This window comes from Suricata suricatta, chromosome 4 (assembly GCF_006229205.1).
Source record: "Suricata suricatta isolate VVHF042 chromosome 4, meerkat_22Aug2017_6uvM2_HiC, whole genome shotgun sequence".
Taxonomy (NCBI): domain Eukaryota; kingdom Metazoa; phylum Chordata; class Mammalia; order Carnivora; family Herpestidae; genus Suricata; species Suricata suricatta.
The window spans coordinates 139780430-139799476 of NC_043703.1; the positions used below are offsets into that span (position 1 = coordinate 139780430).

General features: G+C 37.6%; 1 protein-coding gene across 8 annotated transcripts in view; it reads right to left on the minus strand.

Annotated features, from left to right (window-relative positions):
• BIRC6 (baculoviral IAP repeat containing 6) overlaps positions 1 to 19047 on the minus strand; it is a 229667-nt gene that overhangs the window by 8033 nt on the left and 202587 nt on the right. For 7 of the 8 annotated variants that reach the window (XM_029937980.1, XM_029937977.1, XM_029937975.1 and 4 more), the window contains 5 exons: positions 17347 to 17492; positions 16039 to 16149; positions 8854 to 9071; positions 7030 to 7191; positions 3503 to 3580 (listed from right to left, as the gene is read on the minus strand). In XM_029937980.1, coding sequence (XP_029793840.1) covers positions 3503 to 3580; positions 7030 to 7191; positions 8854 to 9071; positions 16039 to 16149; positions 17347 to 17492 — 715 coding nt within the window. Of the gene's footprint in view, positions 1 to 3502; positions 3581 to 7029; positions 7192 to 8853; positions 9072 to 16038; positions 16150 to 17346; positions 17493 to 19047 lie in introns of those variants that run through there. The other variant, XR_003908004.1, reaches the window with a different exon arrangement.

Genomic DNA, 19047 nt, shown 5'->3' on the forward strand with positions numbered 1-19047 from the left:
CAGGCTCTGTGCTGACAGCTAGCTCAGAGCCTGGAGCCTGTCTTCGGATTCTGTGCCTCCCCCTCTCTCTGACCCTCCCCTGCTCACGCTCGCTCGCTTGTTCTCTCTCTCAAAAATTAAAGCATTAAAAAAATTTTTTTTTGTGGAAGATTTTCAGTCTAGCAAAAGTACTTTTATGCTTTGTGCACATGTGATAAAATAAAAGAGTAAAACAACATTAGGGCCTAAAACCTAACCCCCCAAAAATTACGTAATTTTCCCTGAGCCTTTCTAGTCTGCCTCTAAAGAACGTTTCTAAAAGACAACAATGAGCAATGTGGTCCTGCCTACATGTATTTATTTCTTGTATAATGTTAATAAAACCAGCTCACAGAGAGATCAGACCAGTATTTCTTAGGAATAAGAGATGCAAAAATCCTTACTAGCAAATCGAATCCAATAATATCTAAAAAGAATTATATACCAAGAGACCAAATGGAATTTATTCCAGGAATGCAAGGTTGGTTTAGCATCCAAAAATTAATACAGATATTAATAAAATAAAATGCCAAAAATAGTAGAATCTTTTCAACAGATGCAGACAAAGCATCTGACAAAATTCAACATCCATTCATAATAAATCAGGAGTAAAGAGCAGTGTCTTCAACATGAAGAGATGGGGAAAGACTGAAAGTTTCCCCCCTAAGATCTGGAAGAAGCTGAGACTATTCACTCTTGCCGGAGAAAAGAGAGAGCTTCCTCCTGCTCCTGCCCAAGTCAATTTGCCACAGATCTAAAAACCTAGTTTCAGGAAACTATCTAAAATATAAAAAAAGTCATATAATAACTGTATTATTTATAAAACTAAAAAATTAGGAGCAAAACATTTAGTCATAATAGAGAACCAGTTCAACTACAGTATATGAATTCAAAAGATTAGTAAGAGCAATTACAAATTATAAAAGTCTAACTTGGAAAAATGGATATGCTCTAATGCTAAGTGAACAGAACAGTGTACAGATGATTTATCTACTATGTTAATGTTCATTCTGTGAAATGACAAAAAACCCCCCAAAAAAACCAAAATAAACTCAAATTCTAAAGGGAATACAGAACAAAGATAATTTTTTATGCATGGGTAGTTAGTTAAGTTTCCAAACCAGTAAAATTTAAACCCTTGCGTAGAAGTTTCTTCACAAGATTTTGGTTATCTATTAGATGTACAAGCCATATGAAAGTTAAAAGCAAATCAAAATGTAAACTAATTAGTTGTTGGGGCGCCTGGGTGACTCAGTCGGTTAAGTGTCCGACTTCGGCTCAGGTCATGATCTCATGGTTAGTTAATTTGAGCCCCACATCGGGCTCTGTGCTGACAGCTCAGAGCCCAGGGCCTGCTTTGGATTCTGTTTCCTTCTCTCTGCCCCTCCCCGGCTTGCACTCTGTCTCTCTCTCAAAAAAAAATAAACAAAAATAAACTAGTTGTAAACTTATTTTAAAAATCTAAATTCAACAAAAAATTCAATTCTTAGCTAAATCTAATTTACGTCATGAGAAGTAGGTTATCTCTTGAGCTTCCTTTCTTAGGAAAACTCATGAAGCTTAGTTTGTGTTGACAAGAGTAACATACACGTAGAAAAAATATTTTAAAGTTTTTGGACTAGACCTGAAATAAGCATTTCTAAAGTGAAGCAGTAGTTACTTGGGAGGAATCACTTCCTTACAGCTCTCCTGCATGAATCACGTGACTTCTTTATTCCTAATCTCCACATCAACAAAAGGGGAAAAATTATACTATGGTATTATTTAATTCATGAGGATGCTAAATTATACTATGGTATTATTTCTTTAATTCATGAGGATGCTACAAAGTCTTTTCAGTGAATCAAAAAAGTGACACCCTAAAGAATTAATTTTTGGTATTTTCTTTCACCTAATTCCAAATAAGAATGTAGAAAAAGAATCTTTTCAGGGGTAGGTCAAACTTTAGTAGACTTACCAAGGGATAATTTATGGTGATTTCTCTTAAACACTGAACTTTCTTAAAAAATATTTTTAATGTTTATTTTTGAGAGGGAGAGAGAAAGAGAGAGACAGAGCATGAGCGGAGGGGAGAGGAAGAAAGAGAGGGAGACACAGAACCTGAAGCAGGGTCCAGGCTTCGAGCTGTCAGCACAGAGCCTGATGTGGGGCTAGAACCCATGAGCCATGAGATCATGACCTGAGCTGAAACTGGATGCTTAACTGAGTCACCCAGATGCCCTTAAATACTAAACTTTAAATATGAGTTTAAAATTTTTTATGTGTGTTTTTTTTATTTTTGAGAGACAGAGAGAGACAGCGTGATCAGGGGAGGGTCAGAGAGAGTGGGAGACACAGAATCTGAAGACAGGCTCCAGGCTCTGAGCTAGCTGTTAGGACAGAGCCCGATGCAGGGCTCGAACCCACAAACCATGAGATCATGACCTGAGATGAAGCTGGACGCTTAACCGAGTGAGCTACTCAGGCGCCCCTAAATGTGAGTTTAAACTCTCATGAGCAGTAATGATTTGTTTTTGCTGCCTTAATGAGCAAGCAAAAAAGTTAATTCATGCTGTTAACATGCACACCTGTCCATCTCTTTGCTGAAATTCTGAACTATTAAGATAAAGCATCAGCAAAAAAGCATCTGATGGGATATTATAGAACATATTATGTGCTCAAGTGGCTTGTGGAAATTAATTTCCAAAATCCCAGACTATGAAATGTGTGTCAGATGCTCGGCAAAGTAAGAACTCCAAGTTCCAGTTTATGAATTCCACCACAGTGCTTCTCTGTCTCAGACGAGTCCCGTTACTTAGGAGATTACAGAAAAACCATATTGTATGTGGAATAAAATGTGATACTAGTAGTTTATAAAATTCTACTCCCATGAGTTTAAGCCCCTATGGAGAAAGAAGAGACTGACCTGTCTTAGGTTATCATTTTATACCAGAGTAACTCAGGGGTAACCTAAGAATTTACTTAAAGGTAAATTTGACAAAATGCAACTTTTGTCTTATGCCCTAAATTAAGATTCTCAACTCCAGATGAGACTCTACCGTACGAACTGCTGTCAAGTTATTTAGTGTGGCTGTATTATTTTTTTTGGTTTGTTTTTTCTTGTTCACTAAGACACATTTTAAGAACACATTTAACATTTATTCATTTTGAGAGAGAGCGTGAGTGGGGAAGGGGGGAGAGAGAGAGAGAGAGAGAGAGAGAGAGAGAGGGAGAGAGAGAGAGAGAGAGAGAGAGAGAGAGAGGGAGGGAGGGAGGGAGGGAGGGGGAGGGAGACAGACAGACATAGAATCAGAAACAGGCTCCAGGCTCTGAACTGTCAGCACAGAGCCTGACGTGGGGCTAGAACTCATGAACCACGAGACTGTGACCTGAGCCGCAGTTGGACACTTAAATTGACTGAGCCACCCAGGCGCCCATAAAACTCATTTTTTAAAACGTTGATAGTTCTTATTTTTCTAAGTGAAATTCAGAGAAATGTGTTTACTTGCAAAAAGCTTGAGGTTTGAGGATTCCACTTTTCTTCTGGTCTTCCATGCCACGTATTTAAGATGCTTAAACAAACCTGAGGAAAGAGAAGAAAACATACACAGAATTGAATAGGGTGCTTTTTAAAAGCAAAGTGTCGCAACTAGAAGCAAAAATGAAATGCTATCATGTCACAGTATCTCAATTTTATGTCCCCAACAAAACCTCAAGGATCTGTTTGTTAAAACAAATTGGCATCTTCAGATGTGATCCAAATCTGTATGGCATTCATTTTCATAATGAAAAATGAATCAGCATCTATTACATGTTAATACAAATAACATGTTTAAATAAAAAATAACTCTTTCCCAAACCAAAGATAAGTTTCAGTGAGAAAAAGTCATACCATTTATGTTAAAGAAATTTTTCTCTCAAAATTCTGTAAGTTTAAAAAATGAACATGGTTTAAAAGAAGAGATCTTGATTTCATATCTGCTTCTACATTCAATGTGTTACTATATATTGCTCTGGCTGAATAGGATTCCATGCAGCTTCACATAAACCTGAAGTTGGAAGGAGAAGGCCTCACAGACCCCCGGAGAGGGGCTTGAGCGTCCACTGGGCTCCTCAGAACAAACTTTACCACTCAGATACGTGGTCACACACACAGCAAGAACGAACTTAAACTATCAGCCAAACAGGTCAAGAGGTCATTCTGGGAAAAACAAAACTGGGGACATTTTATGTGTACTTGTAAACTGACAACTTCATATAACGGGTGACAGATTTGGAAAATAAGTGGCCTTAACAAGGCAGAGAAGCTCATCGGCTTGCTATTTTGCAACTGTTCTATGACAGTAATAAGGCAACATACATTAATTCATTTAGAACATAATTTCATAACAAGTTTTAAAGAACTGTATCTGAATGGCTTTGTACGTTATTATTTAAGGTCCTGTCATGTATTTGATTTTTTAGAACATCCCTTGTGACCATCAATGCCAGGTACTCTTTTTTTTTTTTTAAATATAATTTATTGTCAAGTTGGCTAATATACAGTGTGCTCTTGGTTTTTGGGGTAGATTCCCATGATTCATCACCTACATACAACACCCAGGGCTCATCCCAACAAGTGCCCTCCTCAATGCCCATCCCCCATTTTCCCCTCCCCCACTCTCCCCTCATCAATCCTGTTTGTTCTCTGTATTTAAGAGTCTCATATGGTTTGCCTCCCTCCCTCTCTGTAACTATTTCCCCCCCCACCCCTTTTCCCATGGTCTTCTGCTAAACTTATCTTTCTCTGATTTATTTCATTTAGCACAATACCCTCCAGATCCATCCACGTTGCTGTAAATGAATGCCAGGTATTCTTACTTCTATCTCCAGATCTAGACCCCAGGGCTAACTGTTACTTGTGTATTAATAACAAAGGACAATATAATTCCGGATATTGAACTCTCAGGCCCACACCTGCTTCGGTATACCATTAAGTCTTAAGGAAATAATTTCTTTCTTTCTTTTTTTTAATTTAGTTATGATACAGAGAGAGACAGAGCATGAGAGGGAGAGGCACAGAGAGAAGAGAGGGAGACACTGCATCAGAAGCAGGCTCCAGGTTCTGAGCTGTCAGCAAAGAGCCCGACGCAGGGCTCAAACCCATGAATGTGAGATCATGACTTGAGCCGAAGTCGGAGGTTTAACTGACTGAGCCACCCAGACACCCCTCTTTCTTTCTTTTTTTTTTTTTAAGGAGGTTTCATAGACAGTGTGGAGTTCGCCCAACATAGGGCTTCAACTTAGATCCTTAGATCAAGACCTGAGCTTGAGGGGCGACTGAGTGGCTCAGTCGGTCAATCTGACTTTGGATTTCGGCTCAGGTCATGATCTCACAGTTGGGATCAGAGTTGAGACATAATTCTCTTGGGATTTTCTCTTCCTCTCTGCCCCTCCCCTGCTCTTGCTCCTTCTCAATCAATCAATCAGACCTGAACTGAGATCAAGAGTCTAATGCTTAATTGACAGCCACCCAGGCACCCCAATGAAGTAATTTCTTAAAACACTTAAATTCTATTCAGATTCTAGTCTCTCTCTTGGGTAAAGTCAACATTGCATTTCCTCTTCTATGAACAGTTATAAAAGACTTGTTCTTTGCTCTCCCAAAGAAAGTAAGGTCTTTCTATGGTTAAATCTCCCACAATCAACTCAGAAAACAATAGCCTTGCAGCACAGATCTGAGGCAGGCTGCTCCTGAATCCAGGAAGATGATACCAAGGGAAAACGTAGTCCATCTGTAATAAGCCAGATCGACGTCAAGTCCTTGTTCCTCTCAGATCGTCAGAGAAGTGTCTGCTTGTGAAGTCTATGAATTTCTTCTGACCACCTAGTGATTTTTAAACATTTAATACTTCCAGCATGAAATCCCATCAAGCCATCAAAATTATTTTGAGAAGTGATGAATGTTCTTAAAAAAATTTTTTTAATGTTTATTTTCACAGAGAGAGAGACAGAGAGAGGAGACAGACAGCACACGCAGGAGAAGGGCAGAAAGAGAGGGAGACACAGAATCTGAAGCAGGATTCAGACTCTGAGCTGTCAGCATAGACCTCGATGCAGGGCTCGAACTCACCAGCTGTGAGAGCACAACCTCAGCCAACGTTGGACACTTACCTGACTGAGCCGCCCAAGTGCCCTTATGACTGTTATTTTAAAACTATTTAGAACGTTTATTGTCAAATGAAATGCTTTTTCTTATACCTCCTACCCAACTTTTTAATTTTAATTTAATTTTTTAGAGACAGAGAGTGTGAGCGGGGTAGGGGAGAGAGACGGAGGGAGGGAGGGACAGAGACAGAGAGACAGAGAGACTATCCCAAACAGGCTCCATATGAGTGTGGAGCCTGACATAGGGCTTGATCTCACAACCCTGGAAGAGTCGATTGATCAACTGATTGAGCCACCCAGGTGCTCCAACTTTTTTTTTGAGACAGAACACACCTTCCTATTTATTAAAAAAAAAAGGAAACATTTTAGCATAAATTTAAGCACCAAAAAAAAAGATCAAAATTATATGTATCATGGAAAACATGGATAGCATGAAAGCAAAAAAAAACCCCTGAAGACATGCAAACAAAAGGGAATACAGAGTTGACAGGATGATGCTTTTGCCACTCAACTATGTTGAGGCACCTGTGAAAAGAGAGACGGAACCGGAGACACGGAAAGTAAAGAAAGTGAGAGGCAAAGACAGACACGTGGCTCCACGACATCCCGAGGGGAGAAAGCTCTCACGGGCCAAGGAATGTGTTGAAGGAGTTAGTGCCTCAGTAACTTCTTAAGACTGCGCTTCTCAACGCTGCTGTGCTTCTGCCTTTCCTGGTTCCTTCTCTCATTTCCCAGGCTAATCTTTGCATATGGGAAAGAGAAGCATGAAGAAAGCCACATATCTCTTGGAAAGAAGATATCCAAAAGAAAACTTTTGTTTAAATTACAAAGAACCTTTGGTCACGATACTTTGGCATTAGAAACAAAAGGCTGAAATTACATTACCTTGCCATCATTATAAAGGTTTGGATTGAATCGCACGCTATGACCACCAGTTGTCTCTAGATTCACAAGAGGGGGTGAACTGGGATAATCTTGAGGAAAATATACATCAAATTCAAAGCATCCATTTGCATAAGGGGTGTCTGCTGGGCCAGTTATCAGAACCTGATAAGCATACACAAATACAGAGGCCTGTTACTACTCCCAGACACTGTTTGCTATTTAGAAAAATACAATCCAACACAAAATAAGAACAACCTTCTTACATCCTATATACAACTATCTCTACCAGAATGTGTTAAAAAGGAGGTTAAAGTTAAAAATAACAGCATGAGTGGAAATGGCTTTAGATCAGGATTAAGATTTTTTAGTTTTGGCAAAAACAGGCTTAACAGATGCCTTGTTGGCGGCAGGAAGGCTTACCTTAACATCAGGTACCTTTTAATATTGTTACTATTTTCCTGAGAGCTTTCCTTTGTGATATTTCCTATGGTATTTAACAATTTGAGATTTCAAGGTATATTCATTATCACACCCAAAAAGTATGGGGGTAATGTTCTGCAATGTATCTTCAGATAAGCTAATGTCTTAAGAAATAACTTAGTATTAAATATTTTTCTCTGGGTAATAAGACAAATGGATAACACGAAAAGTTCTCACGTAATGACTTATGATAAAAAGGTTTTGAGAGAACAAGTGTCCCCTGCAGGGTGACTGGTAGTCCAAAATATAGAAAACCCAACATCGACTGTCAGAATTATTTAATGAATTTTGTTTCAGTCAATCAACAGACACTAACCATGCCTGGCCTGTGTGGCAAAGCCTCTGATCCTGAAAAGCTGTGACAGAAAGTGACAGAGAGTCTCAATCTGTGACAACTCTGATTTAAGGTTTCGAGCTCCCTGATGGGATTTTTTACTCAGGTACAGCATAACGTGTACGAGAGACAAAGTCCCACGTCTGAACTTATGTGGTCTATTTAGTGATAAAATACTTTATGAGGCAACTCTTCCGTAACTGGCTCTCGTTTGTAATAAGGGACAGGTAAGAGTGTGCCCAAATAGGCAAAGCCTATGAGATTTTTACTGAAAAATTATCCAGAAGAGCAAAATAAAAAAGTAACAAGGAAGCAAAAAGACCAAACAAGGTCCTCAAATCAGTGTGCTGATAGTTACAGCACTGTGTCTAAGGAAACCACACTATGTGACCCAGAATTAACTGGCAACTGTACAGACAGGGTCCCATCATGCCCCTCCCTGGCAGGTGTCAGATCTTTGTAATTTTCTTGCTGCAACAATCGCTTAGAAATTAAAGCCAGATAACCTCAGTGGTAACACATAAAGGTGCAGTTATTTATTATTATACTATCATTACTTAATTCACAGATCTTCAGTAATTAACTCTTAAGTAATTAAGTAAATAGATAAATTTCCTAGAAAAGAAAAAAGAGAATAATTTCTAAAGACTGATAGTCTTCAGATAAAACATAAGGGAAATACCTTAGATGATCAGGAATAAGTCCTATGATTTTTTTCTACTGACCAACATTAAATCCTTTGATACTCAGCCCTTAAAACTACAGGCCGTACACGGCCTTTACTCAAGGCAGGCATTTTGGCACTTTCTTTGAAACTGTTATTTTGTCCCATATACATATTCTAACATTAAAAAACTCCTTTCAGTACTGTCCAAAATGGTCAACAGAATTATTATTTATTAAAATTCATGTTATTTTTAGTGCTGCGTATCCACACTGTCTGAATAATACAGGCAACATCTGAATAATGACATTAGCCAGAGAGACAGAGAAAACAGCTGTTTTTCCACCTTCATGATGTCAAGTCGCTCCTCGTCACAGCGCACAAACACACTCGAAGAGGACGAGAGGGGCAGTGAGGTTGACAGTGTCACAGCCTCCTGGGCCAGGCGGCGGGCTCTGGCTGCGCTGTTCGCGTCATTTGCGTTCTTCACCTGAGACATGTAGTGGTAATTTACTTTAAAACCCAATTTCCCATCTTCATCCTCAGAAACCATCTCAAATGTATCTAAGAAAAAGAGAAACAAAACGCTGAAAAAAAGGAAAAGAACTAGGACAGAGAAGTGTTATCACAACAGGGATCACAAATAAATCACTAGCCCTTCTTCTGTCCAAAGTAGAGAGGACCGGAGGCATGGCACAGGCACACAGTCACCAGCGCTGTGAGAGTCGTGTGGTGACACACGGCAGCGGCACTTGTGGGGAGCACGGCAGAACGCACAGAAACCATGACCTGCTATGCTGTACACCTGAAACTAATGTAACACTGTGTGTCAACATATTAAAAAAATTTTTTTAAGCCCCACAAAATGGAGAGGATCATGAAAAATTAGTAAGCTATACAGGTTTATGTCACAGCTACTGTTCAATGGATGGACTAAGTAATGGAGCAAAATCAAGAAATGGGTGTTTTTTTTTTAAGATTTTATTTTTAAGTAATCTCTACATTCAACGTGGGGCTCAAATTTACAACCCTGAGATCAAGAGTCACATATGCTCTACCAAGTGAGCCAGCCAGGAACCCCAGGAAATGATTTTATAATCTATGTAATGTGGACCCGCTGATAGACTGTATCAAGTTGCTACAACAATGTAAAGCAGAAGACAATTTATTCTTAAAATGTGTGGTATATAATATTTTTGCCAGAATAATTCAAAATGCTAAAGGCCAAAAAGTATTACTACATTTCACTTTTAAAAACCAAAAGAGACTTTTTACATTTGCACTAATTTTGGAATCAGAAAACAGAAGTCCCAGGCTGAAGTTTACTCTTCCATTACTTTTGGGATTTAAGTTAATGGAATAAAGTAAGATTATTCCAGCAATCTTCTAAGTACCTTCAGAAAAAACAACGAATGGGCTAATTCTTAATCATTTATTCAGGCAGATTTAGAAAAGACTTAAAGTTACTCATTACTTATAAGCTCTGTATACAACAGAAAAACAGGAAGAAAAAAATGGACCTGAATTTTATCTCTGGTTCAGATTACTCCAACCCACCCAATGGGTTACAACAAAGATATTTATATAAATTTCAACACTATATCAAAGCCATGTACTAGGGTAAATAGTATCAATAAGAAGCAACAGTAACTTCTGATCTTATGTTCATGTAATTCTAAACATCTGGAAAAACTAATGCTATATTATAATTGGCACTAATGCACTAAATTTCACCAAGAACTAAGTACAAGGTTTTAGGCTAGGTTATCTGTATTAAATGATAAATTGTAAACAAAATCTTTGACCCTTCAAGTAGCTTATAATCTAGAAAAAGGAGAAGACTTATGAAGTGTCATAGGTCTGTGTACTCCAAATGTTTAAAAGAGGAGTGCCACAATCTTTAATAAATCTTTCAGAGAGAAAGAGAAACTTTTGGTGCATTTCTTATAGAAACTATAACCAATTCTGCACGAGTAGAATCTAAGAAGAATTATTGAAAGCTGACCGGATCACACGGTACGTATAGCTGTTACTAACCAAATGTACTATGTCTCAGCAAGACTGCTAACTACTTCCTGTCAGCAAAGGTATAAACTGGAGTTATTTCATCTGCCCAGTTCTGCCTTTCACATGCTACAGAGATAAACTTCTGTATAAATTTGAATTTCATAAACAACAATCCACCAGGAACAAACATGAGCCCATTCCCATGACTGGAGGAAAACTTTTCTATCCTATATCTATGAGAGAACAGGATCTACTGATACCAAAATTTTATTAAAATATTCAAAGATAATGACTAGTTGCTAAAAGTTTACATACTGTTTGACTCAATAATTCCTCTTCTATTAATTTATCCTAAGGACATAATCATAAATGTATATAAATATTTATAACAATGATATGGCCACTGATGTTGTAAATGTTACTGAAAAACACCTGGGCACCTGGGTAGCTCAGTCTGTTGAGCATCTCTCGGTTTTGACTCAGATCATGATCTTGTGGTTTATGAGTTCGAGCCCACTGACAGCACAGAGCCCAGCTGGAATTCTCTCTCTTCTTCTCTCTCTACTCCGCCCCACTCATGCATGTATATATGCGCTCTCTCTCTCCCTCTCCCAAAATAAATAAACTTAAAATTTTTTATATATAGTAAAAGAAAACCTGGAAACAACTTGAAGATCCAGTTATTGGTTATATGACAGTATATAATATTAGGCAGTCAATAAATATCAAATTGTAGAAGAATCATGATATTGGAAGTACTTGATATAAAAGGTAGAAATTTCAGTTGATTCCAAAAAGCTCAACAGAAAACATGCATTTTTTTTTGGTGAATGATTCTCAAAGTCAATGGGTAGTAAAACTTAATGATGTTTAAAATCACATCCGACCTGGAGAGTTTATGATTTTGTGTGGTATGAGAGAAGTCTCCTGGCTCTGACATTAAGGACTCTGAATTTCTTGATTAGAGGTAATAATTTAAATCAGAATTTCCTGAACACACAGAAGCATAAGACATTAATATTGATAAAATGAAACTTTTTGAATGGAAAGAAGTAAAGAATATACTGAGATGGAATGTGACTAAACACTTTCAACTACATGAACATTACAGTATTTTCAAAAGCCATAAATACATACTAGGGCCTAACCCAGTAAATGAATTCAAACCTAAAGTTCAGTAAAATATTTAACTCCTACACATACACAAACACATTTCAAGAAACTTTCTTCTTAAAACTGTAGAACAGACTTGATATTTTCCTAATAGAGCTTGATGGTTTAAAATTCTTTGACACCTTCTTCAAAAGGTAGAAATTAATTCCCCTTTCCTTGAGTATGGGCTAGACTTAGTGACTTGCTTCTAATGATAAAGCAGAAGCGATGGTATGCAACTTTTAAGACTAAGTCATACAAGTCAGTGTGGCTTCCTGTCTGCTCTCTCTCTCTGAGAAGCCAGACATACTGTGTGAAGACACTCAAAAGTCCTACGGAGAGAGCTAAGGCCTCTGTCAACAGCCACAAAGCACAGTCCCCAGAGCCAGTCAGGATCTCACATGACTGAAGCTCCATCCAGCAGCATCTTGATGGCAATCTTGTAAGCGACCCTACACCAGAAACAGTGAGCTGAACCATCCCTGAATTCCTGACCCATGAAGACTGTGAAATAATAAAGATTTTAAGCACCTAAGTTTGGGGAGTAATCTTTAATGCAACAATAAATATGAAATAACTTGATAAAATACTACAGAAATGAATCAGAGTCCAAAAAGATAGATCCTATCTTAGTAATGCATAATCAAATTTATATAAACCGAGTTCAAGTATTTGCCTTAAATGACCACCAAAAGGAATTTCCAACAAAATGCTTCTTCAGGGAACCTGGACTCTTGATTTCAGGTCAGGTCATGATTTCATGGTCATGACTCCTGCTCATTCTCTCCCTCTCTCTCTTTCAAAATAAATAAATAAACTTTAAAAAATGCTTTTTCCAAAGTATTGTTTAAAAGCAAACAAAGGGGCAGCTGGGTAACTCAGTTAAGTGTCCGACTCTTGGTTTTGATCTACCAATTCTTGAGTTCAATCCCAGCATCGGGCTTGGTGTTGACAGTGTAGAGCCTGCTTGAGATTCTTTCTCTCTCCCTCACTCTGCCCTTCTCCCCCACATGTGCGTGCTCTCCTTCTCTCCCTCAAAATAAACATGAAAACAATTATTAAAAACAAACAAACATGTTAACAGAATGAAGGAACAGATTAGACTGCCAAAATGAGTGAGGCAAAAGGCTGCAGTATCATTAGAAACTAACCAGACCCCTAATTAAAATATACAAAGAAGAAACCTGCTTGGCAAAGAATATGGAAAAACTTCTAAGAGAAATAAAAATGATAATTGTATAATATCAGAACACAAATGATAGTTATATTCCATGGTATCTTTTCAGGGTTAATAAACTAATAAGTAACAATGGAAGAGAAAGAAGAATCACTTTTCAAAGATTTCTAAAAAGCCCAAACCAGCTTTTCAATGATTAACTAAAGTTATATAAAAAATTAATCTATGTAAATTTTCACCCACCAGGAAGAATGTTTTTCCAAGTAGAAGGAAGCCAATTCTTGGTTAGAAGAATCACCTCTTCTCTCCCCAACCCTATTCTTGACACCTCCCACTCCAGGCTAACACTATAAACACTGAACAGGAAATTCAAGTTGGCAAATTATATGCCCCAAAGAAGGCCAGAAATATTGAATAAAAATTCAAAGTAAAATTAAGAACCTAAAAAATCAGATTAAATCTAGTATATTCGAAGCCTCTATAAATTACTAAAGATTAGTAAACTCAAAGTTCAGCAGTAACAGCAAATCACATGTGGTTTATAAAATGCTATTTAATATCTTAAGGGGCACCTGTGTGACTTAGTCCATTAAGCGTCTGACTCTAGATTTTGGCTCAGGTCATGATCTCGAGGTTCATGGGACAGAGCCCCACGCTGCTGCACTGACAGCAGGAGCCTGCCTGGGAATCTCTCTCCCTCTCTCTGCCCCTCCCCTGCTTGCACTCTCTCTCAAAAATAAACAAACATTTTTAAAAGTCTTAAAAGAAATATTTAAAATCTGAAAATCCCATGATCACAGACCACTTTTTCTTCCTTTTCATACAGTTCCAGCAAGTCTCAGTGTTGCGTGCAACGGCGTGAGTGGGAAGCAACTGAACGATGCTCTTCTGTCACATACCCTAGAGTCACACTAAAAAGGTCTTAATTTTCACAGGATTTATTTTTACCGTATGCATGCTTTTAGTGGCTCCCCAACAAGATTCTGTCCACTGACTGGAGGTTCAAAATTCTGTTCCATTCTGGAACTCCATTCCAGAAATCGACACTAAAGGTTTTGGTCGGTATGCACTGTTACCTGGTTGGGGCAACTCACAGACTAAATCTCATTCAGAACCAAAGTACAATTAAATAGCCAATAAAGAAGCAGAAAAAATTTCTTTAGGCTTTTGAATCTGAGGGTGTGGAAGGGAAAAATGGAGAATGCCTTGTGGAAAATGCTTGTCACAAAGTGAAAAAAGTATACAGAAATGTGAAGCTAAAGATAAACCCATCTAATGTCTAAGTTTTGCCTCAAGGCTACCAACTGTTACCTTCAACTGTATGCAGACAGAGGAGAGCTATGTATCAAGTACTTCATCTTAACGCAATGTTACTGACAACTCCTCACCCATCTCCAGTCGACTTCAGTGGTTTTATTCTACACAATATAGTGAATTCAGTTTCAAAAAAAGATTTGCAACAATATACATTAATCAATTATAACTATAAAGGCTTTCATTTGAGAGATTTAAAAAATGAAGTCTATTTAAACGCTGAGAAGACTTTTCTGAATTGTGATAGTGAATGTGGCTCCAAGGATCTTACTGGTAGGTGGCTTTCTCTGATAATTCTGACTATTCCTTTATACGACACCCCTCTGAGGATGTCTCCAATTCATGTTCTATTTGTATAATAGTTTTGTTCTTGGTGTCCCGTAACTTTTAAGATTACCACAGACAATATTTTTGTTATTTTGGTAACCATTTATAGTTATTAATATAGTGTTGAAGGAACCTGACATTTATTACATTTTCCTGAGTTCAAGTGTGTATTAAACAAAATGATCACAACTATCAGTGGCTGGCACAATTATCTAAAAACATGGAGCCCTTGGCAAAACTGACATTTTTTAATGAACAGTATATACAGTTCACCCCAATTCTTCCAATCTTAAGATGATGAACAAAAGCTGTCTGAGTGCTTTATTACTTTCAAATCATTTTCATATATATTACTACTGCACGTAATTTTTACTGCAAACCTGGGAAATAAGGTAAAGCAAAAGCTAAATGATTTCTACTGAAGTTCCAAAGATAGTATGACAAAATTTATACATTTTTATGCTTGCTTTAGTGTTCTTTTTTTTTTTCAAAGTTTATTTTTTTTTAAATTTTCTTTTTTAATATTTTTATTTATTTTTGATACAGAGAGAGACAGAGCATGAGAGGGGAGGGGCAGAGAGAGAAGGAGACACAGAACCGGAAGCAAGCTCCAGGCTCTGAGCTAGCTGTCAGCACAGAGCCCGACGCGGGGCTCGAACCCACGAACGTGAGATCTGACCCGAGCCGAAGCCGGAGGCTTAACCGACTGAGCCACCCAGGTGCCCCTAAAGTTTGTTTATTTTTGAGATACAAAGAGAGCAGGGGAGGGACAGAGAGAGAGGGAGACATAGAACCCAAAGCAGGCTCCAAGCTCTGAGCTGTGAGCACAGAGCCCCATGCAGGGCTCAGACTGATAAACCGTGAGATCATGACCTGAGCTGAAGTCAGACACTCAACTGACTGAGCCACCTGGGTGCCCCTACAGTGTTCCTTTTCATATCGTTAGTGTCTTTTGGCTAGTTCGCAAGAGTGGAAAAGAGGTACAGACAATAACAGTTACTAATTATCACCAAAATTTGGAATTCTAGTGTTTATTTATAGACTAACACCTTACGAGGGAGACTGGTAGGATCTTTTCATCAGTCTTTACTTGTTAAGAGTTTTGGAATAGAAAAGGCTACAAGTGAACTTTATATAACTATATTTTCCAAAGGCAAATCTCATGGAATTCTAAAATGGCAAGACTAACAGACTTAGTTTAGCTTTCTTCTGGCCAGGACATACAGAAATGGAGAGGTCTTAAAGAAAGAAAACCACTTTCTGCCTTTTTTTTTTTTTTTAAATACATCTGACCTTGTTTTTTTCTGGGTTTCTGCTGAATCATGATTTCCAAACACAACTGTAAATACAGATATAAATTCAGAGATGAAAAGATGATCAAACCATTGCATGTATACATGTAGCACGCACACACACACACATATACACAGGATATGAATAATTCATGGTATAAAAAACTTTTAAAATCTTTAATTTACTAGAACACATTTCAACAGCACTATTAAACAATGCGAAATGAGATCTCAAGAACTGAAGGTTAAAATTTCAACTTACCAAACTGTAATTTCTTCATAACAGCCACATATTTTTCTTCAAGTGATTTCAATACTGACAAAGGTTTGGGTTTCATAGCCACCTTCTTTGAACATTCACCTAGTTTTTTTTCTGTGATTTAATATTTCAAGATAAATGATATAAGCATATATTTTAAAAGATTAAAACAAAAAAACCCATTAATTTCTACAGTTCAAAGTTTGAATTCCAAAAAATTACCAAACTCGTCACAATTATCTTCCTACTGTATCAGTTTAAGAATAGAGATTTTTATTTCATAAACATAACTAATAGACTAAAACCCTAAGTCTATGTTCTTAAAATCTTTAAAATCAGTTTCAATCAGGCAAAACAGAAGTAAATCAATGGATAATACACTAAGACATGAAAATAATAATTTTTTAATTTTTAAAAAATTTTTAATAGTTTATTGTCAAATTGGTTTCCAGTGCTCTTCCCCACAAGTGCCCTCCTCCACTGCCACCACCTCCTTTCCCCCTCCCCCCTCCGTCCCCCCCCTCCCCCTTCAACCCTCAGTTCGTTTTCAGTATTCAATAGTCTCTCAGGTTTTGCATCCCTCTCTCTCCCCAGCTCTCTTTCCCTCTTCCCCTCCCTATGGTCCTCCATTAGGTTTCTCCTGTTAGACCTATGAGTGAAAACATATGGTGTCTGTCCTTCTCTGACTTATTCTGCTTAGCATGACACCCTCAAGGTCCATCCACTTTCCTACGAATGGCCAGATTTCATTTTTTCTCATTGCCATGCAGTACTCCATTGTATGTATATACCACATCTTCTTGGTCCACTCATCAAGTGATGGACATTTAGGCTCTTTCCATGATTTGGCTATTGTTGACAGTGCTGCTATGAACATTGGGGTACATGTGCCCCTATGTGTCAGCACTTCTGTGTCCCTTGGATAGATCCCTAAAATCCACACTGAGATGCCACCTCACGCCAGTCAGAGTGGCAAAAATAATAATTTAAACAAAGTTCTCACATATGGTCTACATGTACACTTTCCTATGCAATACAATGGCATTTTTCAATTTCACCACTACCAATAGGAAGAAGAGAAGTTCATGATGCATCCTGTCAGCCTGTTCAATCTAGTCTGAGTGATCGTACATAGTAGAGCAAGTATTTAAAAATTAGAGACTACTCATGATTAACTTGGAAAGGTGACAAAATTTTTAGGTAAGTGAACTTGCTTGACAACCATTAACACAGAGGAAAGAGAGAGGCAGTTTTCAGAAGTAAACAAAACCTCTCTGGATTGAAAGAAAAGCAGTGAAGGAAGCACCGCACCTTGATTCGCCTGCCGCAAACTGGTGGTGGCTGCGTGCACAATCTCGGCGGTCGTCTGGATGTCTGGGACCAACAGTGTGAGCCCCTCTGGCTCTGGATCGGATGCATCTGGTTTTACTCCCGTTTTAACATTTTCCCTTTTAGATCTGAACGTTTTTTTAATATGGAAAGAAACGCAAGGAAAATTAAGATTTTAGGATTGAAAAATAAGTACCTCTGTTAAGTCACAGTGGTTAGAAATCTAAATGACAGTGTATATTTCATTTGAAATACATATGATACACAGCAGAAAGTAGTTTAAATTAGATTCATTTTTGCTTTTGAAGCCACAGAATAATGCCTAGCATAATAAATAAAGCTTTGGGTAGGTTTCCCCTTCAAATGCAATCATCAATTAATCAAAATAAAAAATAAACACTATAGAAACACCGTATTGTAAAAAGACCCAGATACCCAATACATCCTTGGATCCACACCTTTAAAAACATACTTATAAATACCTAAAAGTAGAGAAATCACTTCCATTATCTGAAAGTGACAGAGGTCTAGCCTCTGTCTTCTAAGATTTGGGAACCAAAGAACCATATGTACTTTTTCACTTTAATACTATTTGTATTTCACTCAAGAGTAAGTATATTAATTCCCAAGGGGAACAATTAAAAGATATAATCTGGAGTAAAGATGCAGGTTTATTACTAGGTATCTTACTATAACGCATTTTTATACATCAGAACTTTATGTAAACACTAAGTTTTAGGGCATAATCATTTTAGAGGCATTCTCTATTCAGGGTCCAAGATGTACCCAACCTTATATCAAATTTTGTATCATACAAGAATGTCCCAACACAATGTCTCAATGGGTAAGGCATCAAAATTTCTAGATGAGTACAGAATTTTACTGTTAACTGTCACTGAAAATAACAAGTGAATATCAATATCCTTGTTTGTATTTCAACTCTCAGCACATATTATTATTCACATAATCATTATTCTATTGCTTAGATACTAAAAATTTACGCTTTTGTTAATTCATTAAATAGGTAATACAAACTGAAAACACATATAAATAAAGGTTTTCATGCTATAAAATTTTCATGCTACGGCATCACTTGTTTTTCTAGTTGTATACCTACCAACAAAAGGAATTGGCAACTGGATTACAACAGTTTTCACGAAGTGGGCCTGGAGCTTTAGATGAACCATAAAAGACTAGCAGAAGGTAGAAGAGTCCCTAACAAAATAAAACTGTTAGCTATGTATAAATGAACTGCTCTTTATCACAAAGACCAAAATCTGCTCAGAAGCAATTCAGTGCCCACACTTCAGGGAGACAGTAAGAGGTGAATGAAGCCACGTCATTCAGGTGGCTAGCAAGGGTACATCCAGAGCACTCTGCGTGTGTTCTGAACTGATTCCTAAAGCGTGTGTAAAAAACTAGTATCCACAGCTATCTTTAAGGTATACGGTTGCCTCACTTGGCAAGATGGCTCAATTCAGCATGTCACTGGGTTACTGTCGGGGATCACTACTGAGTTATAAGAAGTCACAGAGAACACATGGCCAACTTGGTGGATGTTATACTTCATTTCAGTCATCAACTTCTGCATGTGTGCATGTATATGAACACATATGTTTGTATGCATATGTAAGGAGAGTATAGTGAATGAATGTTTTAAGACTGAAATATCAGGCATTTTAT